General features: G+C 43.8%; 1 protein-coding gene across 10 annotated transcripts in view; it reads left to right on the top strand.

Moving 5' to 3' along the window:
* LOC140534157 (cyclic AMP-dependent transcription factor ATF-7) overlaps positions 1-21,793 on the top strand; it is an 81,322-nt gene extending 59,529 nt beyond the window's left edge. For 6 of the 10 annotated variants that reach the window (XM_072654860.1, XM_072654866.1, XM_072654867.1 and 3 more), the window contains 9 exons: positions 6,146-6,264; positions 8,808-8,942; positions 9,779-9,936; positions 10,880-10,979; positions 11,695-11,808; positions 12,517-12,669; positions 17,033-17,230; positions 18,032-18,140; positions 21,429-21,793. In XM_072654860.1, the coding sequence (XP_072510961.1) occupies positions 6,146-6,264; positions 8,808-8,942; positions 9,779-9,936; positions 10,880-10,979; positions 11,695-11,808; positions 12,517-12,669; positions 17,033-17,230; positions 18,032-18,140; positions 21,429-21,649 (1,307 nt within the window). In that variant the 3' untranslated portion in view covers positions 21,650-21,793. The remainder of the gene's footprint in view (positions 1-6,145; positions 6,265-8,807; positions 8,943-9,778; positions 9,937-10,879; positions 10,980-11,694; positions 11,809-12,516; positions 12,670-17,032; positions 17,231-18,031; positions 18,141-21,428) is intronic. The other 4 variants (XM_072654869.1, XM_072654863.1, XM_072654864.1 and 1 more) reach the window with 2 other exon arrangements.
* Positions 21,794-27,834: the final 6,041 nt, after the last annotated feature.

The following is a 27,834-nucleotide window of genomic DNA, read 5'->3' as shown; positions in this document are numbered from 1 at the left end:
ATACCAGGGACCAGATGTACAGAGAACTGCTCTACCCTTCCCCCATTAAGAGCTTTTGTGTGATCTGCATTTAATCAGGAAAAAAGGAACCCTGAAAACTCCCAAGTTTCTGTTCTCTCCTTTTTGCTTCTTCCCTCTTTCCCCCCACCCCCCATTTTAGTAATAAGATCAGGTTCTGCGGTTTTAGTGGGTAGGCATATAAAGTTTTTTCTTTTTTTTTCTTCTTCCTTGCATCCATTTAAATAAGATTCTTGAAGATTTATAGACAAAAGAGGCCTTTGACATTTCTCCCTACAGCCGATGAGGTGAGGAACAAAAGAAGGCGCGAAAGCTGACCCCGCCTGGCTACCACTTCTCCTGTGAGTGTCAGTTTTCCTGAGCCAGGGAGCTGACAGTTCATAAATTCAGCCATTTTCTCTCTCCCAGCCACGGCTGGGAGCCCATTTCCAGAGCTCAGACAAGCCATTCGGATCAATAGCACTTTTCTAAGCAAATTTGAGTGTCTTGGAGCTTCTCATGCATTGTCAGTCTCAGCTGTTGTCTCTCCTTCTTGTGCCTTTCTCAACCATGCTGTCAAGCAGAACAGCAGCCTGTCATATCAGGTGTACCAGACAGGATTTTATCTTTATATCAAAGGAAGGTTTCAGACCAGACAGGGGTCTTCCAAGCAAGCATAGCTGGGTATTCTGCCTTTATGGAGGTTAGTCTGATCATCGTATCAGACATGACCTTTTGAGGTAAAGATTTGCTCTTCCCCTGGGCTGGGGGTATATTTTGACTAAAACTTCAAGATCTCTGAGCAAATTATCCACTTCTCCTTCTCAAACTTCATCTATGACTTCTGTGCTGACTCATAAATCTTTTTAACTCAAAAATTATCTTTTCTCCTGAATTTTGCCTCCCGCTTCCTATTAGACATTTTCACATTGATGACCTATCACCTTAAAATCATCACGTCCAAAGTGGAAGTTTTTCTTTACTCTTCCCTCCCTCAAATCCACTCCCTTTTCTCAATTCTCCTGATCTTCTTTTCATTACTAGTGCTACCAGTTAATCAAACAGCAAGCATTTATTAAGTACCTACTATATGCCTGGAACTGGGAGATAGAAGGTAATTTTGAGGTGGGACAGATGCTGTAAATTGGGGGAATCAGGAAAGTCCTCATGAAAGGAACCACTTGATGCTTACAAGTATAAGTAGATACAAAATACATAGAAAGTAAATACGGAGTCATTTAGGAATGAGGGAAATACCTGCAGATTAAAAAGTTCTCCTCAAGAAGTTATCTCCTGAATAAACTAGGAGCAGAGCTAGAGATTCTACATGGTTCAGGTAGGGTGGGAGTGCATTTTAAGCATGGGAAATAACCTGTCTGAACAATATATGTGAGGAGCAACAATCATGCTGGTCTGGCTAGAATGTAGATTATATCAAGGGGACAAGGAATGTATGTAATCATCCAGAAAGGTAGATTGTAGCCAAGTTAAGATGAGCAGACCAGGAACACAATTTGCACAGTAGCTAGCTCCACCTTACTCAGTAAACTCCAGTGTCTCCCTGTCACCTCCAGGATGAAATACAAAGTCCTCTCCTTGGCATTCTCCTTGGCTCTTTATGACCTAGCCCATTCCTACCTCTCCAGTCTTCTTGTAACTTAGACCCCTACCACATATTCTTTGATCCAGGGACACTGACTTCCAGACTGTTCCACATACAAAACATTCCGCTTCTCATCTCCAGACATTTTCTCTAGGCCTGGAACACTCATCTTTCTTGTCTCTACCTCCTGGCTCCCTTTAAAAAGCAGCGAAAATCTCATCTTCTATAGAAAGCCTTCCCTAAACCGTCTTAATCCTACTGTCTTCCCTCTCAATTATTTCCACTTTATCCTGTCTAGAACTTGTTTGTGTATGTTTGTTTGCATGTTGTCTCCCCTATAGACTGGAAGATCCTTGAGGGCAGGAACTGGCTTTTGTCTTTTTTCTTTCCTTAGAGTTTATCACAGTGCCTGGCACATAGTTGGCATTTTTAAAATGTTTGCTGATTGACTAAATGACATTATAAAGAAAAGTAATTTTGAAAGACTTCAGATTCTGATCAATGCAGTGACCAGCCATGACTCTAGAATATCAGTGATCATGCTTTCTACGTTCTGACGGAGAGATGATAGATTAGAAATACAGAATTGAGATTTGTTTTCAGATAACAGGCAGTGCATGCATTTGTTTTGCTTAAGAGGTGACTAGTTGTCAACAGTGGATAGAACTGGAATCAGGAAGCTGTGTAACACTGAGCAAGTCACTTAACTACTTCAGCCTCATTTTCCTCATCTGTACAGAGGGGATAATTACAGCACCTACTTCACACGGTTATTGTAAGAATTAAATGAGGTACTTTTAACATTCTTTTCTTTTTAAATTTTGAGTTCAGATTCTCCCCTTCTTTCTCATCCCACCTGCTAAGAAGGCAAACAACATATCAGTCATACATGTGAAATCATGCAAGACATATTTCCTGTTAGCCATATCACCAAAAAAAAAAAAGTGAGAAAATCATACTTTGATTTGTACTCAGAATTCATCAGATTCTTCCTCTAAGTGTGTAGCATTTTTTTCGTCATGAATCCTTTGTAATTTGGACCAGTCCTCTATTCCACCAGCAGTTCGTTAATGTACTGTTTTTCCCTCATCCCCCTCAGCATTTGTCATTTCTGACAGGTGTGAGGTGATACCAATGAAATACAGTTTAAAGCATTAACTATTAGTTAGAAGGAAGGATAGTTTTTTTGTATTTCTTAATTAGGGAGGTCTGTGGTGGAGAGGAAGCCAGTGATAATGATGCCAGAAGAAGAGACAGGCATCATTAATGAGACACAGAAGAGGACAAAGACAGCTCAGGACAGCTTGGAAAGTAACGTGTTTAATGTGTGCACTTCTTTAAAAGCTAGAGATTCACAGTTTCATATACAGATCTAGAAATCTATATATGAAAATGTGCACATTTGTTTGTGCTTGTCAAATTCAGAATAACAAAAAATAGATACGTTGGTTAGGTGCCATTAATTAATTAGGTTAGAAGAAACCGAGGAGTTTGTGTTTGACCCTGAAAGCAAATAGGGAGAGTGGCAGGGCCAGATTTGTGCTTTTTAGGAATGTTCCTTTTTCTGCTTCCCCTGCCCTTTACCCTGGACATCCTGCTGTCTTCCTGTACCATAAATATCTCTGTTCTCAGTGTTGCTCATATTGTTACCTTTGTGTTTACACATGCCCTCCCTGCAAGACAGGTGGGCAGCCTGAGTATTTAAAAAGGAGAAACCTAAGCTGAGAAAGGTTGGGAGACCACTTCCAGTCAAATCCAGTGGGATTTGAACCTAGAACCTTCCCAGAGCTCTTGATAGCCCTCTTTTTGTCATTTACATATGGACTGCATTCTTTAGTTTATATTTACATAACACTCCAAGCTAACATACTTCTTTGACATCCAGTATCTCATTTAAGCCTTCTAAGAACCCTATGAGGTTATATGTTATCTTCACAATGAGATCCTAGGTTAATAGGTTGGGTTTTTTTCCCCAGACCCATGATTTCATTGGTGTGAGAACGGGGGCAGGGGGTGGGGTGTCTGGGTCTGTGTGTTTCTGTTTCTGTGTGTCTGTTGGTCTCAACCTCATTTCTGTTAGAAGGAAGCATGGAGGGATAGAAGTGATCACTAACAAAATTCATGTGACAGGGATAAGGGAAGGGGTTGACTGGGAAAAAAATTATTATATCATATCTCTGATAAGAATCTGATATCCAAGATATATAGCCATCTAACAAAAATATATAAGACCAAAAGCCAACCCCCCCAAATGTTGTTCAGAGATTTACACAGATATTAGAAGAATTACAGACTATTAACAGCCATATCAAAGTGTTTCAAATCATTAGTAGTAAAGAGAAATGCAGATCAAAACAACCCTGAAGCTGTCCCAGCAGATTGACAAAGGTAACAAAAAACGGAAACAGTCAACGACTTGGAGGTGTTAGTAGAACTGTGGATTGGTGAAACCATTCTGGAGAACAAATTGGAATTCACTAAGAAAGAGACAGAAATGTCTGTTAGCCTTTGACCCAGAGATACCACTACTAGATATATACCTAAGACAGAGCAGCAGTCAAAAGAAAAGTTCATTTATGCCAAAATTTAATAGCAATTTTTGTAGTAGTAATAATTCTCCTTCAGTAAGGAGTAGCTAAATACATGTGAGTGTGATGGCGTATTATTGTACTACAAGAAACAATGGATGTAATGAATGGAGAGAAGCATAGGAATGCTTTTATGAACTGATAAGGCCAAGGGGCCGGTGGGTATGCTAGAGGACTTCAACCATGCACATGGGAAGAACTGAATGTTCTGAAATGATAACCAAGCTTGGCTCCAGAGAGGTAGAGGATGACACTGCCCCTTGTACCTCACCCTTTTGCAGATGTAGAGGAGAGAAACACTGGGTGTATTATCCTTGGGCAGTTTGTCGTTGTGTTGATTGGTTTTTGCCAAGTGTTGTTCTTTCCTTTTATTCTTTATCAGAAGGATTGACTGTCTGGGAAAGGGATAAGGAGGGAAGAAATGCATTGGGAAGTATAGGTGATATGGAAACAAAAGGTATCAGTAAATATTTATGTAATAAATATACAAAATACAAACCAAGTATGAAAATGAGCAGTAAGCTACAGGAAAAGTTTACATAAGACTTGGGCAGAGGGCCAACATAACTTCTTCTGAGGGCCATTCCCTTACCTCAACCCCTTCTGCTTTAAGTTATGATTTTGTATATTGTAGTAAGGTAAAGTACTTCTCTAAGCACAAAGGATATTATTAACCCCATATACCTGGATTTGAAGCGAAAGTGCCTCTATTATTGGCCAGCTGAAAGTGCTGGAGAACCTTTTAAAACTATTTTGGGAAATGGTGGCAGCATTTCCAAACAGTCAGATTCAGAAGGTGTTTTGTTCAGAGAAAAAAACATCAGATGGCTATATCCATGGAATGTCTTGCTGAACTTGTCCTTTAAACCCTATGCTGTTTTCAGAAGGCTGCCTAAGGTAGGGGTATGCAATTTATTCTGAAATGGCTAATCCAACAGGGGAAAGTCTTGATGGTATTGCGATCAGCTAGCTAAATCCAGTTGGCTGAAAACAAAAAAATTGAGCAGTCAGGATAAGGAGGAGATTTAAATTTGAATTGAAAGTTAGTCCAGAAGGTAACTAGGCCAATTGGAGCCTGCCTTCCCTCCTGTACCTTCTCAAGAACAGAAGTACTGAACACCTTCTAAGTAAACAACGACAAATTCAACCCCAAAGGTGACATTGTACTTTGAACCCTCAGGAGCTGGGACCAAAATCCTGTTTTCTACCATGTACCATGCATGGCCTTATGCCTTTGTGAAATGAGGTGATTTGTTTTGTTTTCTTTTTGACAGTTTCCTTTCTCTGGACCAGTCCTTTTATCTGATATTGTCCTGCGTTCCTCCATCCCTATTCCTAGCTTTTAGGCTTGCCCAGAATAGGGAGGAGCCTTGTCTCCATACCAGGACACCATTGCTTGATAGGTAACTTTAGCAAAAGCCCTTACTTCTCCAAACCTCATTGTCCTCACAATTTCCTTATTACCCCGTTTCAGTCAGGGAGTAGCCAAACCAAATCTTTTCCTTTCAGATTCATCAAGGAGCTAGATAAAAAGAGAAAATACTACTTAATTATCTTAGATTCTGCAGGCCTGGAAGCCTCCTAAAATTTTACTCTGGGAGGTGTGGGTTTTTTTTAATAGGTGGGGATTTTTTATGCACACACAGAACAGAACGTTGTGATGTGCTCCCCCTTCTGGCCACAAGACAGCATTGCATAAACACTTAACATTTTCCATCTTCACCTAGTAATTACTGTTCACTGTTACATAAACTGGAGCTCCTTAAAATTGATTTGCCTCCATCACACTGCTGATAGAGTAAAGAAAATGTGGCTTTTGTAAATTCTAAATTTATAAATTTTTATTGAAGCCCTTACAAGAGTGGAAAGAGGATAAGAGTTTGTGGAACAAATACTAAATAACCCTGCTATCTATACAGAAGTCTTAACTGCTTGCTATCCCTTTCTTATTTTGCAGATCAGACCCCTACCCCTACCAGATTCTTGAAAAATTGTGAAGAGGTGGGCCTCTTCAATGAACTGGCCAGCTCCTTTGAGCAGGAGTTCAAGAAAGCTGCAGATGATGATGAGAAAAAGGCAAGTTTTAGACTTATTTGAGCTATATTTGTTAACTTGTTGGCTCAGGGCTAAGCAGGCTCAGGTTTTCATGTGGGCCAGGCTCACTATGTTCTGTGGCCACAAACTAGGTCATCTTCAAGTACAGGCACCAGGGCAAGGTTTGGGCAAATCACCTTAGTGTCCAACTCAGTAATAACCCTACCAGCAGTGGGTCAGTAGCATCATCCTTTGGGTAAGGAAAAGCAGGATGGTCTAATGAAAACAATATTGCAGTGGGAGTCCAAAGACCAATGTTCTGATTCCATCTATGCCGTTGTTTAGTGAAAGTTGTCAATAATTTGGGAGAGAGGCTGGGACTTTTGCTGACAAAATATCTATTTCATTGCCCTGGAACTCCAAACTTTTCATTTGTGGTGATTTACCACACAGTTGATGCTACTAAGCTTGCTGTAGGAGCAGGAGAGACAACATGTGCCTTCCTGACTAGTAGAAAAATCCCTGGAGGAGTTTGGGAAAACATTGTAATGGTTAAAATTAGTAGAAGGGGAGGAAAGAAAAACGAATCAGAGATCCAGGGTCTGGCATACTGTACAGTTTAACTTCTGAGTTACTGGTCTCTAGATACAAATTGGATTTCTATAGTCTTTCTAATCAGAACTCTCTTTCCATGCTTCCATACATCCATATGGCTCTTATCCAGTAAATGCATGCATACACACATACATAAAATCCCTCACCAAGAACCACATTCTTATCCCTGTTTTTGAGAGAAAGCAACTTTTCATAATAATATAAAATAGAAATAGGGCTAGCATGTATATTCTAGAATAGATATGAAGAGAAGCTAGAAAAATAGTGAAGGTGTTGATACCTCTGGAGCCTGTCCTTCCCTTGTACAAGGGAAACATGTATTGGAGATAATGAGAACAGTTGAACATGATTCCTCCATCCAATGTAGGCTGCAGAAATGAATGGAGGCCATCTACCACAATTCTTTCTCTAGATCTTAGGGTACCTTCCCAGTGACATTAGTTTCACAGCCATATTTTTTATGAGCCTCCCTTAACTCCTCCCCTCATTATACTAATAAGGTGGATGGTCTCTGTGGCATGTTTGTCATCCTTTTAAGGTAGCAGAACTAACAATGACCGATTTCCCCTACCTCATGCTACCCAGGCCCCTCACTACCCATCTGTTATTGTTTGGATTCCTGTAGCTTTGATTTTACACACTACCACCCACCATTACTTGTAGGTACAAGGGGGGAGAAAAAAGAAGTCCAAATATTTCCAATAGGAGAAGCTAGGCACCAAACCTGTTATATGTGTTTTCAACTAGCACGTACAGAGGTGGTCTCTTCCTTCCATTGATGGGAAGACTCAGTGGAGTCTCCAGGAGTGTTTTAATGAGCCTGAGACCTGCCTCAATCATGGTCATTCTCAGTTGTACCTCAAGGGGCTTTAGACCAACCAAAATCAAAATTCAGTCTGGAATGTCCTGTCTCTTTTCTCTTACCATTCTGGCTTTGAGAATCCTAGGCTAGATAAATTAGCACCCTAGAGGACCTGAAGACCTGTGGAATGGGAAGATAAGGGCAGAGATGAAAAGAATTGCCTCTTCTACCACTTACTTACCAGTAACTGCTCCCTATAGAAGTGAACACTGTCTGAACTCAGCCCCAGAGTAAGAGGTTTCTCGGGACTAGAATCCCAAAGGAAAAGTAAAGAATAAGCCCCTCACTCACAGAGAAGCCAGGGGTAGGAAACAAATAGAACAAAGAAGCCACTTTGTCACGGCCTGCAACACCAACCCTCCTCTCATGGTGTGATGTCAGGGTCATTACCTCTGATGGTTTATTGCTCCCCACAAAGCCATTTACAGCTCATGAGCCTGGCAAGCTCTCTCCTCCCCCCTCATCCTCCCTCCTTCCTTTCCCGCAGGCCCTGGCTCTCTTCTCTTTCTACCATCAGCTCCTCCTGCCCTTGCTGCCCCAACCCCTGCCTATCTGAGCTCCTAGCCCAAAGCTTTGGGCTTCCAAGTGAACCACAGCTACACATGCGGAGTCCCCAGAAGGGATCTTTCCTAGCTTGTTTGTAGAACTTTAATAGCTGGCTTGTCTTCATTACTTTTGATAATTGGGCTATCTTATCATCCAACTTGGTGGAGAAAAAGTTCATAGCTCCCCAGTGGCCAACAGAGCTGGTCAGGAGTAGGCAGGAGTCAGGCTCCAAAATCATTTTACCTCCTTTGAGGGAAAAACAGCAAAAAGAGTCATAAAGATAGCATGGATATGTGGTAGCTTTTTCTTGTTTTCAGAGAACCAAGGCATCTTCATAGATACTTTTGCACTGCTCTACTCTACATTTTACAAATGAGGAACCTGAAGGCTTAAAAGATTAAACAGTATTTGTAGAGTCACAATAAGTCTGGGATCATTTTTCTTGTCCCCCACTTCAAATGCTTTGACTGCTGGATTAGTTTTAGGACTTTGTTCCCAAAGAAAACCCTTGTGGTTAGATGTGTTTCTTTTTCTTGAAGGTTGTGTTCATGTTTACCTTTAGCAGGCTGCAGGGCCCTTGGATATGTCCCTGCCCTCTACACCAGACATCAGAATCAAAGAGGAAGAGCCAGTGGAGGTAGACTCATCCCCCCCTGATAGCCCTGTCTCCAGTCCCCACTCCCCACCAGTAAAAAAGGTAAGATTCTATATCAGGAGAGCTCATTGTCTTCTGGTAGGTGGAAATGAATAGCAATAGGTCCCTGATTATTGATTCTAATATCTGTGTCCCACATTTTCCTTCAAACTTGGTTTCCTTTGAACGCTCCCTAAATCTGCACGAGACTGACCCCCACAACTCATTATATATGTATTCTGAAGAGAGATAGCTTCTAGTGCAATATCAGAAGACGCTTTTTCCCCACCTAAGACTCTAGCCTAAATTTTGCTGGTATGTCACTAGGATCTGGAGCTCAAATTCCAAGCCAATTAACATGAGGAATTGTGAATTTGTTGCGGTTTGTTTTTAATGTGTGATCATCAGTTTGTATTTCCATAGCTCCTTTCACCAAGAGATCTATCTTGGGAATCCTTATCTCTAGCCAGTGGCCAGGGTTGTTAGTTCTTTTGGTTGTTTGAGGTTGCTCAGGCATCAGGAGGTTTTACAGTTTACCTCAGTTTAGGGTGAGAGTATTTAAGCTGGGAATAATTCTAAGAATCCCTGGAATTTACATAATACCTCTTCTTCTAAGATCTCCAAGTGATTTCCCAGCTGTCATCTCATTCATCAAGCCAACATCCCTGAAAGGGAAATAGCCAAGTGGTCTTAATCCCAGGATTCCCCTAGACTGGGTGAGTGAGGTGTGTGTCCCTGAAACAATAGGATGAGGTGATGATATATTTGGGGCATCACTGGTAACCTTGTCAGAAGCCTCTGGCTCCTATCGAGTAAATCTGTGCCAAACATTACGAGCTATAATTCTTTTTAACCAGTCCCTTAAAACATTTTGTGATCAGTTCTCCTCTTTTCCTCAGGAGGTCACCTCCAAGCCTGCTGCAATCTCCACCCCCACACCCACCATTGTTCGACCAGGATCTCTGCCTCTCCATCTGGGCTATGATCCACTTCATCCAACTCTCCCCTCCCCAACCTCTGTCATCACACAGGCCCCACCTTCCAACAGGCAGCTGGGGTAAGTAAAGGGTCAAAGGAAAGCAGCGGGACCAGATGCTCCCTAGATGAGGGCTATTTGCTAAACAGAGGGGCTGTTTTTCTCTGACTTTTTAAAAAAGATTAAAGAAAGGCATCCAGACATGAGATGTTCTCTTTCCTCAAAAGACTTAATTTTTTCTTTTTCATTAAAGAAACCCAGCAAAAATCTAGTAACTTCTGTGACCCTAAACAAGTGTTGGGGACTTAGAAAGGAGTCTCAAAACTTCATGAAGTTTAACACAGTGATGGTTGACCAGTATTGTGGGACAACACCAACCAGCAGCCCTATGGATTATTTTTCAGATCTATCTATTCCTTTGCTCTGGCCTACCCAGGGCTTTGTTATCCTTGATTAGTTTTATACCCAGAATGCCTTGCAAATTTCCTAATAAGAAAGTATAAGATCCTATCTCTAGGTACCCAGGGGTTAAGAGGTGATTGTTGAAACTTAAACTTGTAGCCAGTTGTTTTCTGGGCCTATTAAGGAAAATGAAGGAGTAATTTGTTATTCAGGACAAAATAAGATATGGAGATGGCCAAGAGGAGCAAGACTGGACTTGGACATCAGGTGGCACAGTTCAGTTTGTCATTGAACCTGATTACTTTGGTGCCATTCAGTTGTCCAAGGCCAGTCAGTTTGTACAGGCCAAAGATAAAAAAAGTTGACTTAATTGTTTCCAGCTCCTGAGAGGAAGATATAGTGAGCTCTTCACCTATCTAAGCAATGTATGTTTGCCTGTTTTGTGGAGCTTGGTATAAAGGGTTGAGTGGCAGCTGAACTTGCCCCATCTCTCACTCTTAGCCCACCAGAGTTGCTAAGGTTTCACAGAGCTACTAAGCACCTCTTCTAGATGGGTTCTCCCAAGTAGCTGTAATGCTGATAAGGAATTGATATTGTAACCATTGCACTTCATCTCTCCCAGGTCCCCCACTGGCTCCCTCCCTCTCGTCATGCACCTTGCTAATGGACAGACCATGCCTGTGCTGCCAGGGCCTCCAGTACAGATGCCTTCTGTTATATCGGTGAGCTCTGTGATGGAGGAGGTCAGCTACCAACTTTTTCTTCAGAATCTTTCTCTCTCTCTTTCTACACACACACATGCACGCGCACGCGCAACACACACACACACACACACACACACACACACACACACACACACACACACACGAGACCCATAGTCTCCATTTTTGTCACTTGACCATGAACACTACACCCCACCTCCTTACCAGCCTGTGCAAACTTCTAGCATCAGGAGAGGCAAAACAAAAAATCACCTGACTACCACCAGCCTGCTGACTGTCTGACTTCTTGTGCTCAGCACTTTCTTCTTCATCCATCAAGTTCTACAGGAGGCAGCCCCAGTTTTGCACATTTGTATAGCATTGAAAAATTGGGCTCCTGAGGCCGTCATGGTATTACCTTCTACTTACACTCTATGTATTTTGGATGGACAGTTTTTGGCATGTTGGCTTCCCCTTTAGAAGGAAAGTTCCTTGGGGGCAGACACCACACTTTTGCCTTAGCTGTTAGCTCAGAGGGCATAGTAAGTGTTTAATGCTGACCAGTTGACTGACTGACTGACTCCACTGTGACATAGGAGATGGGTGTCCCTATCTTGGGTATTAGGTAGGGGAGGCTTTGCTAAGTCTCAGTCTCAAAGTAATTTAATATTGAAGAGTTACTTTCTACCAAAAGCTTTATCTTCCCCTCTGGTTTCCCTTGCCTCTCTCAATCCAGCTGGCCAGACCCATCTCCATGGTCCCCAACATTCCTGGTATCCCTGGTCCACCAGTCAACAGCAGTGGTTCAGTCTCTCCCTCTGGCCTGCCCATGCCTTCAGAAGCCAAAATGGTGAGTACATCCCAGCTAGGTGCAAAACTAGCTTTCTCTGGAGTGTTTGCTCTAAGCTTAGGTTTCTTTCTTTTTAAAATTTAATTATTTTTCAATTAAAATTTTCTTTTTTCTCCCCTCCCTGGAAAAACAAAAAACAAAAATAAAACCTTTGTAACAAATATGAATAGACAAAACAAATTCCTGTATTGTCCATGTTCAAAATATGTCAGGTGGATAGCATAGTTCACCATTAGTCCTCTGGAGTTATGGTTGGTCATTTAAACTTAAGCTTTTCAGGCAATCTGGGCAAAAGGACCTCCGACCAATATTTCTGCCTTCTCCTTGCCCTAACGTCCTAGTACACAAGCTGTGCCAAAGGAAAGAGGCAGCACAGGCTGCGTCGAGTGGAGCATTGGCTGTTTCAGTTCCAGGGTGACAGATGGAGGATGGGCAGACCGTGGGAGGGAAGGAGGGAAGTGGAGGTTGGCCATGTGGTAAACAGATACATGCCTAGGGCCTGGCCAGGTTCCATAGAAGAGCTTTCTGCTAAACCAAATAGCTCTCTAACCTATAACTGCCCAGGATGAGAGCCAGAGAACTGGGGGATCCAGGTGTGTGTATTCTAAGGGAGATTTGGGAGAATTGACTTGGAAGTACTAGCTCTCCTCTGTAAGTCCAGTGTTTTTATAAACCACACCATTATTTCTTTCTTATCTTACTTTGCAGAGACTAAAAGCCACTCTGACCCATCAAGTCTCTTCCATCAATGGTGGCTGCGGGATGGTAGTGGGCACTGCCAGCACTATGGTGACCGCTCGCCCAGAGCAGAGCCAGATACTCACTCAGCACCCTGATGCCCCATCCCCTGCTCAGCCACAGGTCAGCCGGGTCTTGGCCCTGAAGAGCACTGGGTTGGGGAACAGATTGGCCGTTCTACGCTGGCTCTTCCAGAAAACAGAAACACAAAGGGAGCCAGAGCCTGAGCTTTCTGGGCACCTTCCTTCCTCTACCCTTCTGACTCTTAGGACTAGTAGGACGGCTCAGGAGCAGAGAATAACTGATGCCCCCCTCTCTGCCCACTACCCAGTCTACTCTTACAGACATAATCATGACTTGGGTGCAGCTGCTGTTGTTTCTGCATTGAGACCCAATAGTATGGGAAATCCAGGAATATCCTTAGCTTGAGTAAGACTTCTCTGGATGCTGAAGGGAGGCCAGGTTCCAGTTAGTCTGTACCAGATAGGTGGCAGCCTGAGCCTGCTTTCTCATGTTACATACCTTGCCCAGCCTCTTCTCTTCCCTTTTTCCTTCCATTTCCCAGTCACCACCTGTTAGGTCAGTTACCACCACATGTCCAAACATTGGATGGCTGTATGCTGCCCTTCAGCCCAACCACCGTAAAACTGTAGGGGAAAAACCTGGGCTTGAGCTCTTCTGTGAACGGAATCTGCCTACCCTCTAGCAGCATGCATTGGTGCCAGTCCCTGGAGAGATTAAAACAAGCCCTCCCTTAAAGGTACTGAGCCATCTCAGTCAAACGGCTCCGCACTGATTCATCTTGATCAGTCTCTTCCTTTTTCCTCTGCTCCCAACCCTAATGGAGAAATGAAGCTGCCAGTGAGAAGATAGAGAAGCTGTCAGTACTGTCTACTGTGCTGTAGAACCAAGTATACATATAAGTAAAATGTGGAGGGAAGGCTTAAATCTCAAAGAGTGACACCTTAATGTTTGCAAAATACTTTATTTGAGTATCACAACAGCCATGTGAGGTAAGGAATACATGTATTATTTTCCCCATTTTACAAACGAGGAAACTGAGGCTTAAAGAGATTAACCGATTTGACTTGATCATGGTCAGCCTCCTAGTACTTGTGTGATTCAGACTTGACTCTCTCCTGATGCCAAGGCCAGTAGTCCTTCCCTTGTACCAGACTGCCCCTCAAGAAGGGTTCTGGTAAGAGAGGCAGCAAGCAGAATGTCTCCTCCTCCCCAGCTGTTAGGTATTGTATTTCTTCTTTCCTTTTGAATCTTTTTCTTTGTTTGGAAATAGTAAGGTATACTACATGAGCTATTCTTGGGCTTCATGGTATGTATTTTCCCTAGCAGGTTGAAATTCCTATGAAAATTAATATGTATTCCACAAGGAATATTGAAAGGCAACTGATTGAAGATTTCAGCTCAGCACACTTAGTACTATATGCACAGCAAGCCCTGTGTAAGAATCTAAAGAAGATAAAATGAAAAATAATACAGATTCTGTGCTCTCAAGAAACCTATATAGTAGTAAGAGGGATGTGTACACAGATAGAATTGCAGAAAAGAATTTGATAGATAAGTGTGCAAAATGCTAAGTGTTGTGGAGTAGGAAGACTAATTCCAGCTGGGAGGATGAGGCAAGACTATGGGACGAAATAACATTTGAACTGAACTTTAAGGAACAGGCAGATTTCGAACAGGTGGAGATAAAGTGAGGCATTCCAGGAAAAGGGACCATGCAGACAAAGACAGAGGCAGAAATTCATACCAATCAGTTTGGTGAGCCATGCAGCTTGGCTCATGCCTGGAAAACAAAGTGGAAATGATGGCAGATGAGGCTGGAGTAGGTAAGAGCCAAGTCATGGAAGGTTCTAAATGCCAGGCAAAAAGTGCAAAAGAGAGCTTTTTGAGCAGTGCAGTGACATGATCAGAGGTATAAATTAGATTATTCTGAGAGTAGGGGGTGGGGTGGAGAAGAAGTCAGGAATAGGTGAGGAAGGAAGCAGAGAAAATAAGGAAAGGGTGAGGGAGGAGAGGGAAAGAAATGTTGAAAGGGAGGGCAGACAGGCTTGAAGAGGAAGCAGTGAAGGAAAAAGAATAAGTAGATGAAGAGGTAGGAAGACCTGGAGAGAAAGGCATCACTCAGCTGGGGATCAGGTTTGTTTTGCTTGGTCCCAGAAGGCGAAAGTAAGAGCAGTGGGGAAAAGTTGCAGTGAAGCATGGGGGTGGTGGTGAGGAACTGTGCCAGCATGGCAGCAGTAAAGGAGAAAGTGGGGGAGGAGAGAATCAGGAGGAAGTGTGACTCATTGGATGGCTGTGCCAGGTGAGAAAAGCCAACTCATGAGGTTTTGAACTTTCCTGGTAGAGTGAATAGAGGACTAGACCTTGAATTAAGATTTGGTTGAAATTTGTGTCTTAATGCCCAGGTGAGTCATGTAACCTCTCTGAGCCTCTGTTTCTCTCATCTGTAAAATGGAGGCAATAATACCTGGAGGACCCACCTCATAAGGTTGTTAGGAAACTAGAATAAAATAATGTATGAAAAGTGCTTTACAGACTTGAAAGTGTTGTGTAAATGGCAGCTGTTCTTCTGGAGATAGTGATGGTGATATGAGGTATTACATGCAAATCATTTTTCAAACCTAAAAGCCTATATAAATGTTACCATGATTAGAGAAGAAATAGGAAGGGTGGGATCAAGGGCCCAAGTGGAGGATTCAGCAAAGTAAGCTACCTCATCTTAATGAGACACAGGAGGAAGTATAGACAGTAGGCCCCAACATGGGCGCTTGAAGTGAGGAGAAAAGATGGGCCCTGAATTTCCCAGTAAAGTTGGAGATAAGGTCTTTGACTGGGGGAGGAAGTGAACCTTGTGGATTGGGGTGAGCCTAGGTTAGAACAGTGTTTATGGGACGTGTGATAGGAAGTTAATCATCTGTGGACAAGAAGCCCAGGGCGAAAAGAGAGGGTAGAGAAGGTCACTAAAGGTTCCAGATAATCAGAATAGGAAAAAATAGCAGAACCAGGAAGAAGGGAGAAGTCTTTAAAGGGCTGATTGTAGTAGGTCGTTAAAATGCTTTACTATTGAGTCAAGACAGCAGGGAAGGAAGGAAAATAGACCTGTAGTACTAATGGACTGCTAGAACCATACAACAAATATTTGTTAAGTATTTAAGTACTTGGGTTGATGCACAATGTAGATAAGATGGTACCTGCTTATAGACTAGTAGAGAGACAAGACTATTCTTTAAGATAGTTATACTATACAAAATTACAAGTTCATCTTGTCCAGTTCCCTTATGGTGCACAAGAAAAACAGAGCCAGAGTGGTTAAGTGACTGGCCCATGATCAAATGGCAGAGCCAGGATTTTAACTCAAGTCCAAGTTACTGTACCATTGATTCTTCTCAAAAGATAATAAAACAAATTTAAGTCTGAGGGGATTTGCGGACTGAGGAAAGAGCAGGTGTGGGAAGCAAAGGGGCCAATGAAGAGGAAGGCACTGAAGGCCAGAGGCAGAGGGAAGGGGTTTCTTTTCTCTAGTAAAAGTAGGAAGAGATGGGATCAGTAGCATAGTTTTAGGGTTAGACTATACCCCTTCTGGGACAGAGAACAGTAAAAGGCAGTTTTCGAGGTAAGGAGAGGTGAAGGAGGAAAGTTAATCCTGAGTAAGCATTTTAAAGTACCTATGTGCCGTGCACTGGGATATGTAGGTGCTGGGCCAACAACCAAGAATCAGGTGACATCCATAAAATAGAAAGTGAAGAAGAAGTTTAGAACAGCCTCTTTAGGAAAAATTAAGGGTTTATTGGTAAGAGATTAATAAAAGGATTACCATGGATCTCTAAGGGTTCAGATGATTAAATAGCCTAAGATGACTGTCCTGGGCCAGTTGAAGCCACTCAGGGATTGAAGATTTCACAACAGATAATAATTGATAATCAGTAGAAAGAATCGATCTGATTATACTCCTTATGGAATTTAACACTGGAAACTGAATGAATGAAAACACAATTATCTCTTTGCCAAAGAGATATGGTATAGTGGACAAGTGTCTGTTAGGTCTTAATCCCAATCTTTGATTCTCTAGTTCCTCTTGTGTGTTTCACTTGCCCTTCCATCCTCCCAAAAGTATCAGTTGCATAACATTCTGCTTCTCTTGTTTCATTTTATATTGTAATCTGACTCCTTCCTTTCTACATTGCAAGTTCTTTGAGGATATAGGCCATATCTTGTATCTTTTATGTTCTCAGTACCTAGCCCCAGGTACTTTTAACATAAAAATATTTTAAGTATCTGCTTAACCAGCAAACTTCTGAGATTGTTGAATAGCCCTTTACTATTCGGAAAATGGGAGTGACAAAAAACTAAGTTTATTTTGCCTGTTTCTGAAATGATCTGGGCCATCTCTACCAGACTCCCAGTGTTGAAAAGCAGCAGAAGGGTCCAGGTTCTCTTCAACAGCATGTCTCTTCTTGAACAACAGGTCTCCCCAGCACAACCCACTCCTAGCACTGGGGGGCGGAGGCGGCGCACGGTGGATGAGGATCCTGACGAGCGACGACAGCGTTTCCTAGAACGAAACCGTGCAGCAGCTTCTCGGTGCCGGCAGAAACGCAAACTCTGGGTGTCCTCACTGGAAAAGAAGGCAGAAGAACTGACATCGCAGAACATTCAACTAAGTGTGAGTGAGGCCAGATGACGATTGCAGTCTGGAGACTAGGAAATTGAGTTAGAGGAATATCGTGTGTGTGGTGATTGTCCCATGGGGGCAGGACAAATAGTTTAAAATACAGCTAGAGAGATTTACAGGATATAACAGACCACAAATTGGGTGACATGTCCTTTCCTGTAAAAAATTAGTAAAAACTTCCTGCATACCAACCTGTGGATTCACCGTAGTCCAGATTATTTATATAAAAAACCAGATTAAATGGATTCATTAATCCAGCAAAATATGGCCACTGGATATTCCTTTCATTTTGTAATCTGCAGTATCCTAGCTGTAAACATAATGCAAAAAGCTGTCCTTCCTCTGTATAATGGTGTTTGAGGACTTAAAGAACCCAGAGGTTTGTCTTTCCATTGAAGTGTTTAAAACAAAACTAAAATTACAGTGTTTTCTCTAGTCTCAGTGACCATTGCTGATGAGAGTGGCCTCTCTTGGCCACTGCTACTTTTTCACATTCTTTGTTCATATTTTCTATTTTTAATCCTAAAAACTACAGATTGTTACTATAAGCTTCTACTTTGTTCAGATTTACTATGGGAACATTTTTAAATTCATGAGCATCCAGAGCCTGGGTTGCTGAAAGACACTGCTGACTTTAGAGTCTCAGTAAAGGAAGAACATCCTTTCCCAGGCACATTTCCCTGAGTCCATTTGCATAGCATTCCCCACTCCCAGAACCCTATGTTCATAGTGCCATGGTGCAGGGGGGTAGATTTTCTCTGATGTAATCTCTACTTTCCTGTTCACATCCAGAATGAAGTCACATTACTACGCAACGAAGTAGCCCAGCTGAAACAGCTGCTGTTAGCACACAAAGACTGCCCAGTCACTGCACTACAGAAAAAGACCCAAGGGTACCTTGGTGAGTAGACAAGGTCTACAGTTTCTCTGTGCAGGGAAGGTCAGGGAATCATAACTTCTAAATGTGGAAGGAGGGCCAGGCAGACAGTTGAATAAAGGGGGGGAAAAACATTTAAAAGTTCTCCTTTTAATCAGTCCCTATATACAGAGATAGGATCTGCGTGAAAAAGGCTCAGCATTCAGTTGAACTTTACTTTTCTACAAGAATGGAGGAGGCTTCCACTACAGCTCTGCTCTGGTGCCCTGTACAGGATAGGTGGTGATGGCTATAGGTTTTTCAAGGCTATACCAGCAGAGTATGTGGCAGATCCCACCAAGCTGGAAGAAGACTTAGGCCTGTCTTCCCAGAAAAAGCCCCTGGCTGGGTTTGGAGAAGCCCTTCCCCAGAAGGTTGGCTCCGAGGCATCTGAGAAGGCTGGGAGAAGGCTAGCAGTTAATGGAAGAGTCCTCAGAAGTCAAGGGGGGATTTATCTCCATGATGGGAGAGCCCATCACCAGATTCTTGGAAGCATGGAAGGAAATCATGGGGGGAAGGCATGGCATAGACTGTTTAAGAAGCAGAGGAAAGGAGAGTCACATGTGTCTGTAAACCTTCGTGATGTCAGTCCCGCATGCTCTGCTTTCCTCTTTGTTTTGCTTAGTCTTATAATAAAATTAGTGTATAGTCCAAACAAACTAGGGGTAAGGGGAGGTGGTTCAGAATTACAGGACAGGAAGAAGTCAATGTGAGCTTTAAAATATGTGTTAAATAATCAGAAGTAGATAGAAGTGAATGTACACATTGGCCTCCTTTATTCATTCAGCTTTATCGGATGCATTCTGGAAAAGTTGGATAAGACATTTGATACATTTTGAAAACTTTGATACATCAGATTATCTTTTCTGATTAACTTCCATAGAAATTTTTAAGATAGATGCCCACAGAAAACTGTTAGCATCAACACATAAGAGATAAAAGTCTCTTTTTGCTTTAAATGTAACATTTTCTTATTACGAACTTAGTCACCAAAACAAACAAAGACATTTCACAAGATCATGATCAAAAGTTGGACAGAACCTCAGGCCATCTAATCCAAGCCCCTCTTTTTACAGTTGAGGAAACTGAGGCCTAATGATTTTAAGTGATTTGCCCAAGATACAAAAAATGAACCTGAATCTCCAGTATATACATTTTGGTTTTTTAAGTGTATTTTAAAATTTAACAAGGTAATAACAAATTGCCTTGTTTCCCTATATCCCCTTATTGGACTCGTTTTGTTTTCTTCTGTGTACCTTTTCAGTTTCCTTACTCTTTTCTGTCTTTTTTTTTTTTTTGGTTACCCTGTCATTGTCCACTAACTCACTCCCTCTCCAAATAAAAATACTCTCATTTAACAAATGTAGTTAAGCAAAACAGATCCACACTGGTCAAGTGTGAAAACAGATAAGCTGATTCTGTGTGCACCTGCATCACTTCTCTGCCAAGAGGGCAAGAGGCCTGTTTCACCCTGAGTCTTCCCAGCTCTGGACTGGCCAGAGCTCTGGAGAATTTCGGAGGGGCTTTCTTTTACTTTACAGCGCTCAGCGTGTGGTTTGTTCTCTTGGCTCTCTTTAATAAAACCAAGGAACATTTTGCCTTTGTCGTTGTATTGTCTTTATACAATTAATTCTCCTACACAAATCAGACAGGCTGACCACATGACCTTACATATTCATTGGTAATAATACACCATATATTCAGATACACATCGCAATTCCCATGGCATTGGCTCTCGTTACAATTATTTATCAGAGTTCTCTGACCAGAAGATCCATGTTAAGAAGACTTTTTTAAAAAGTTTTATCAATAATTAACTTAAAACAATGTTAAACTTCAGTACAACCAGCTATTTACATTGAAAGTAATTTCAGCATATAAAACGTAACTTTTTGGTCTCTCCTTCTAAGTCCCCGTCAGGATATTTTGTTCTTTCTCATTTATCTTTCCTTGTGTAACTGAAGTTATATGTAGAGGCAGAATGATTTAGTGGCCTTGGACCAGGAAGATTTACCCTTATCCTCCCTCTGACACATCCTGGCCAGGAGACATTAGGCAAGTCATTTATCTTCTCTGGGCTTTCAGCAAAGTGGCAGAGGCTTCAGCCTTGCTAGAGGGAGGGAGTCCCAGGGCTGGCCCATCCCAAGTGCCATCAGTATGGATTCCATTCCTCTGATTCTGCCTTTTTTTTCTTTTGCATGATTTCATAAAGGTCTTTCCAAATTCTTTGTATTCACCACCACTCCGCACTCCCCATTATTGGCCTTCAGCTTTTCACCCATAACCACAGGGTCCTGCTGTGAAAATCTTTGGGCAGCTGAGGATACTTTTTTAGGCAAAATAATATAAGCAGTCTCTGCTTTATCCTAAACTTTAAAATGTTAACTCTAAGTAGAGTTGCCCAAGCAGTTACCCGGCATTTAATACTAATGAATGGATAATTAATGAAAGGATCTTGGTAGGCCTTTGACTTGTTAAAAAGAAAGTTTGCCATGTTGACTGCTTCTCTCCCAGCAAATACATAAACATCAGCTTGTGATCAAGTGATTTGATTTACCTTTTCTTGAATGTATACTTGAGTCTTCAGAGAACATAAAAAGTAAAGAAATGGTCAAAGACAGGCGAGATCGAGTCATCAAAAGTTTCCTGAAGGACATATTTCTTTTAAAATGCCTTTTGAGACTGGCACATGGGTAGAAGGAGCAAGTGTGTCACAACTGGGGGTAACAAGTTGTTAATAATCGTAACAGCTAACACTTATGTAGCACTTTAGGATCTCATCTGATCCACACAGCAACCCTGGGAGGTAGATGCTATCATTATCATCCCCATTTTACAGATGAAGAAACTGAGATACACAGTGGTAAAGTGACTCTCTCAGTCAGGGTCATACAGCTAGTAAGCCAGTGTCGGAGGCTAGATTTAAACTTTTGGTCGTCTTGATTTTTGGACCCATCACTCTCCACTACAGCACCAGTGACCTGGTCGGAAATAGAGATGAGATGAGCTTGCCTAGAACAGAGCGTCCATATTGGTCTGTACCCTGTTTATATTTTCCCAGCTTCACTCCAGCTAAGGGTAGGCAGCATGGAATGCTATTAGGCATTCAGAACCATACCCTGGACAGAGGCATGTTTGTCTCTCTCCCTAATAGACTTTTCATTTTCTCTGACCTCCATGGGCAAACAGGAGAGAGGCTAGCCCTGTCTATCTCCCTGGTCTCTGTTCTAATTTCAGTTCTTTCCTTTTCCTCCCTCCCTCCTTTACTCCTAGCAGAAAGCCCCAAGGAGAGCTCAGAGCCAACGGGTTCCCCAGCCCCAGTGATCCAGCACAGCTCAGCGACAGCTGCCAGCAATGGCCTCAGCGTCCGCTCTGCCGCCGAAGCCGTCGCCACGTCAGTCCTCACTCAGATGGCCAGCCAAAGGACAGAACTGACCATGCCCATACAGTCGCATGTGATCATGACCCCACAGTCCCAGTCTGCGGGCAGATGATGCCTCCCCCAGAAGAGACATCCCTGGCCAGAGCTCGCCCCCCAAAAGCTGAGAGAGACATCATACCTTCTCCTCCTACCTGCCTTGCACATGGGATGGCAGGGGGGGAAATTGTGTTCTAAGTGAGTAAAAGACAGTTATGGAGCTGTTCTGTTCATCCGCATGGGTCATACACATCTGACCTGTGTACCCTAAGGGGCTTCCAAGCCCAAAGCATCAAATCACTGCCACCTGACACCCCAAGGTGGTTTCTTATCCCCCTATTACAAAAGGTCTTCCTCCGTGGTGGAAATAACACCTCTCCAAGCCCGCTGTAGTGTACACATGCCCACCTGTTTAACACTAACCTGTCTGCCACTGGATTGGGAGAGTTTCTCTGCTCTCTTCCCTTCTACCAAACTGTAGCAGTCACCTTTTCAAGCCCAAGCAGCATGCTAACGTCTGACTGCCCGGAGAAGAAGGGTAGGATCTGACTATCCAGCTCCCGTCCTGTGCCTGCACCCTCTCTGAACTCAGAGCCTAGCTTGGTCCCCCAAAGCCACCAGCACCGCCAGTCCAAATATTTCTCTGTTAAGCATCTTGGGTTGCCCAAATGGGCTTTGCTTTTTTTCTCCTCACTGAGCCTTGGCAACCTTGTTTTGTGGCCTTAAACCGTTCAGCCTTGCCTTGCAGTGGGGAGGGAGAGGACTCCAGGGCTGACTTCTTGTTTGCCCCCCATACCTCAGCTCACATTGTTGGGATGTGATGGAGCCATATATGTCTACAGAAAATGCAATTTAAAATTTCTTCCACAAAGTCCTTAAGATATTAGCTTCTCTACCTTGTGCAGTAGTTAGCTGGCCAACATGCATGTGCATGTCTATATCTGCTGATTTCTCCCCCTCTCACTTCCTTTCTATCCACACTCTTCTCTCTAGCTCTCTTTCCATAAGTCTGCAGATAAAAGCAGCCCAACACCAAGGTTGGTTGGTATGTTTACAGAAACCTGTGTTTCCTAAATTGTTCTTAGTCCTTGCTCATCTTTCAGCTTCACATATCCACTGAGGCTTTGCACTCTGAAATACCCATCCCACTAAGCTTCTTCCTTGCACCACCATCATCTTCCCAGGCCAGCCCTCCTTTTCCTACTCTTGCTGGCTTCCCTCCCAGGGCTTCTTCGGCCTGAAGGGCTGGGGCATAACATGGGTTTTCTTGGGTACAATGGAATGTTGTCCCAGGAGGGTACTTGGCTGCTTAGGAGACGTTAGCCTTTCCCAGGTAGGGTTAGATTGCAAGGAGGAATCCTCTCCCTACTCCCAGCCTCTTGTGTGATTTCTGGTCTTTCATGAACTTACTATGCAATTTTGTCACAGGCGGAAGGCCTGCTGAGAGCCCTTCAATAAGAAAGCCCTCCCGCCGCTGCTGTCTGCCTGCCCCCTGCCCTCTGGGAGTCAGCCTTAACTCCCGCTCCCACCTTGTCTTCCAGAAATAGCCGCCATGGAGAGTTAGGAGGACACTTTTCACTCCTTTCTCCCCATATTACACATAAGCCAGGTCTCAATTCAGGGGATGTGATCTGCTCTTTTTTAAACTTTGCCAGATGTTTTTCAGGCCCAAAGATAAGAAAGCCAACACACAGGATGGAGACAACTTTCTCTTCCTCCTGGGGTCAAGGACAATTCCTTGTCAGAAAGCTGCAGACATCACGGTTGTAGTCACACAGCCTTCAGCTCCTCATCTCTGTGGGCTTGGCCTTTTTCAGACACTCAAAGTCAGCTCATTTTCAGCATACCTTCAGCAAGTACATTAGGGCCCTTTTTCCTACTTTGGAATTTTGGTTTGTTTTTTTTTTTTAGCTTAGCACTGACAGCCATGCTCTGAAGCCTGGCTGCCTTTATGGCTCCTAAGGAGCTCTATAGGCCCTGTCTGGCTTCCTGTATCAAATGCTTTTAAAATTGAGGATCTTCCCAAGCTCAGGTGTCTGTTCTGTAGCACTGGCACCTCATTTTACCAAAGAAGAGGGTGTAGCTCCTGCCCTTCTGTCTCCATCTTGGAGGTTGGTTTGGGGGCATGTTATTGATCCCCCTTTCCCTCCTCTCCCCCCAGGCCCATCCCCAAATCCTGGTGTACCTGTACTCCATCAGCACAGTAGGGAACATCACAACCGCATGTACCACTTGGGTTCTTTTTCCTCCTTTTTTCACCCTCCTCTCCAAACCCACAGAGTGCCCCTTCACACAGGAGCTCCAGGGATGGGGCATGGGAGGGCCAACAGCTCTGACAGGACCAGGGTTGGGGAACACCTTCACCATATTAGAAAGCAAGGGCAGTTGCTTACCCTAAGGCCTCCCTTTTAGCCTGGGGCAGCTTGGGGAGCCTGAGGTTGCCCCCAGGGTTCTGTGACCATTGGAACAAGGATGCCCAGGCCCTGAGTGCAAGACAGTAATGCTTAGCAGCTATCCCAGAGATGATGAGGCACAGAATAGCTGTGTGGAGGAGATCGGCCCCCACTTAGCAAGCCTAGCTCCGGAAGCTTCAGAAACTACAGGGGAAAAGTGCCGGGCCCTGGTGCCACAACTCCTAAAGATAGAGCCTTCCTCTCCCCATGAAAGGGAATTTTATTTGGAGGAAGAGAAGAGCCTGAGAGAGTTTCTCCCACCAGGAGAAGAATCAGGAATGCCTAGATGCCCTCGCCCTTCAACTGTCACATCAACAATTCAAGTCTTAGGACTTGTAGCAGGAATGGCATCTGATTGTCCCAACCCTGCCTCATCTTCTGCCTGATTGATACACCCAAAGATTCCCTGGGCTTCTCTGACCAACTCCACCATGAACACATGATCTTTAACTCTGGCTCTAACCACTAGGCCATGGGGTGGGGTGATACCAGCTTCTTTAGCCCACTCCTTTCCTGTTCTTCATGAACTTGGTTCCTCCTCCCAACACTCACTGCCCAGAGCTTGGTGCTCCCATCCCCATCCTGGCTCTGCTCCCCTCCCTCTCCCCCTCCCTGCTGAATTCTTTCTCCTGGGTCTTCAGGGGTCCCTCTCCATACTCTTCCTCCCAGCTTGAGAGTGAGACACAGGCTCAGCCAGGAAGCAACCCCCACCCCAACCTTGCCATGACTTCCTATTAATGTTGTATGTTGTATATGCCAGATGGAAATATTATCTTTGGTTTTTAACCTCATAACATGGCTGTTTAGAGTTCAGTCTTCTGCATTGCATTCATATGCCTTTGTTGATGCTTGCTGCTTTCTTTGGACTTCTTTTGTGTCCAAGAAATTGTGAGGGAGTGGGACAGGGGCTGGAGAAACCCAGGCTGGGCCGAGCCAGGCGCGGCTGGCCGCTTGGTCCTTTTTTTTTTAATGCTTGAGATATTCTTTCTCTATTCCCCTCCCCCCCAAACAGAAACTAGGAAATTCAGTCCCCATTTCTACCTGAGTTATTCTATCATTCAGGCTTTTGAGTGGTTAAGAAGTGACCCGAGGTAGCTGCTCATCACAGATTTGGGGACTGGGGAGCAGGGAAGGGGGGCTGGGTGCCTTATCAGTCACTTGCTATGAAAGAATTAATTTTGAAGCTACAGTGAGAAGGAGTGGCCAAGAGCAGCACGGTAATTGGTGTTACCAGAAGGGAAGTTTTACTCCTTGTTCAGGTTTGTGTTGAATACTCTTCCTGGTTCCTCAGCCCCTACTATTGTGACATTTTCTCTCCAAAAGAAAAACCTTAAAGTAGAAGGTGGTTTGGGAAGATGGCCATTCCTATGCCCTCCCTGCAATAGTATTTAGTTAGGGCCAGCTGAGCTATCTTGTATCTCCCCAGAACACACAGTCTAGGGGAGCAAGGTAGAGAGTGGGGGAGTTTTAATGCCTGCCATGGAGGAAAGAAATTGCAACGTCATGATATTGGATCTCTAAAAGGAAACACTGCATATCTAGAGACTATATCTCCGTATGTCTATATATCCTTGCCATGTAACCATATCTTCCCGTCTAACCTCCTCTCCCTAGACAAGGGGCTCTTCTCTGTTTCCAGGTTTCCCCTACCCTCAAAAGTGAGCTGCCAGCTATTTTATTACAAAGAGATTTCTTCCCTTCTCCCTCCCTTCTGTTCCCCTCATCTGCATGACGGAAATACCCTGTGAGCAGGCTCTCACAATCTCCCAGGAAGGGGATTGGGCAAGACTTCACTCTGCTCTCCCCAAGTTTCCTCTCCTTTGCCTTCTAGCTGTTTCCTCCTAGCCATTATCCCTTCCCCTCCTTCCCCCACATATATTGTGCCTTATTTAATGCTGCAAATATAACATTAAACTATTAACGAGAGAAATGATCGTGTGTTCTGCTGCTGCTTTAATAGGTAAAATCATTCAAATATCCACCATGCTTTACTGCAACTGAAAAGCACCAACCTTGTATCCATGTTTTCTCATATCCTATCCCTGAAGGGAGAGGGATTATATTCCTCAGTTTGCAGATCAGGAAATAGAGTCCAGAAGAGGTCACTTAATTATGCAGCCAAGGAAACACCATATGGCTAGAACTCAGATGCTCTCTTGTTGAAACAGAGCGCTTCAGGACCCATTGAGATGGCCCACCAAAGCAGAGGAAGGGCTGACGAGTGTCATCTGGTGTTTTCGGGGCTCATCTTTTAGTCACCCCTAAAACTTAGCCTCGGGTATGGGCATCAGACTACCCTTAGCTCTCAGCTTGGTGAGGGTAACAGGTACAACCATAGCTCTAATGGTATTTATCAACAGGTACAACATTTAATAAACACATAGCACGTAGCGCTGGCTGGGTGCTGGGGATGTAAACAATCCCTGCTCTCCAGCAGAACGTTTCCAAATACAGGTTTGGGGGGGGGGGGGATGAATCCTCACTCGCTCCTGTATGATCCTGGGTAAGTGACTGATCCCACTGGGCCTCAGACTCTCTTATCTGTAAATGAAGGGGTTGGACTAGATGATCTCTTGCTGTAAGAAGCCGACTGAGCTTGTTCTAGTGCAGGGCTAAGAGACGCTCGGTGCCCAGGGAGGTGAGAGGAAAACGGCTTTGTCCTAAACTTTGTTTCTGAGTTCTGCAGTAAAGCAGACAGGATTGAGGCATATTGAGGCATGACGCAAGAGGACTTCAGGAAAGGTTATCCCCAATCCCCATGTTTCGGAGTCAGAAGGTCTAACGAGTCAGGACACGCAGCAAGGACAGACCCTAGAAGTCTGCCCCAACCATCAAGGGGGCTAGAGTGCTAAAGGCCTTGTAAAGAAAGAGGATTCCAACTTTCACATCTATCTTTCAATCCTCCCCCTGAGCCGAATTCTATAAAATACTATGTAAAATTTTTCAGGTTTCCCAGTAGGTAATGGGAAGAAATATATGAGACCATCAAAGACAAGCCAGCAAGATTGAGGATTCATAGCTGGATGGTATCTACTAAATGTTTTCTACAGAGGGGACCAGAAAAGCCTCCAGTACATTGGGATTTACAAAAATGTATGAGCAGGAATCACACAAGGTGCAAAAAGGCATGGTACCCACAGCAATGAGATGCTGGCGCTGCAATGGGGAGCAGTAGCCACTGGGTGGCAGCAATACTCCACCTGTGCTCCAAGGTGGGACCAGGGACTGGGCAAAGTTCTTTCCCTGAATTCTCTCCAATGGGGCCCTTCCTCCGGTCAACCCAACCCGATGGACTGCATCTCCCAAACCACACTGCCCCATCCACTGGTGATGCCAGAGTGCCAGATTTCCTGGAGGGAAGCAATCAGGAGCTAAAGGGATCCTGTCATCCTGACTCCCGGCCACAGGGCCAGAAAGGGGTACAGGGGGAAGAAGAGCTACCATGGGGGAGCCTAGCGCCATGGTCTTATCTTGCCCCATCCTCCACACCCCCTCATGATGTAGGAGGAGTCCCCAGAAACCATCTGGTCATGAAATCCAGCCCCCTCTCTGTAATCCAATCAACATGGTGGAGGGGGTCTCCCCAACAACCATGGTTAGAACTTTGTTCCCTGCCCCAGTGCTGCTCCCCCCTTTTCTGAATCATACCCTCCATTCCTAGTCCTTCCAAAGCAGTCTTCCCCCACCCCGCTTCTCCTAAATGCCTTCTGGAGGTGAGGATATAGGGGGTGGAGAACAAAGAACCAGTCAGAGCTTTCCAACCTGTTGAGGAATGGCCAGACTTTGACAAAATGCCTGCAATTAATGA

This window comes from Notamacropus eugenii, chromosome 3 (genome assembly GCF_028372415.1).
Source record: "Notamacropus eugenii isolate mMacEug1 chromosome 3, mMacEug1.pri_v2, whole genome shotgun sequence".
Taxonomy (NCBI): domain Eukaryota; kingdom Metazoa; phylum Chordata; class Mammalia; order Diprotodontia; family Macropodidae; genus Notamacropus; species Notamacropus eugenii.
Note: the sequence above shows the minus strand (reverse complement) of the source record. Positions and strands in the feature narration are given on the sequence as shown.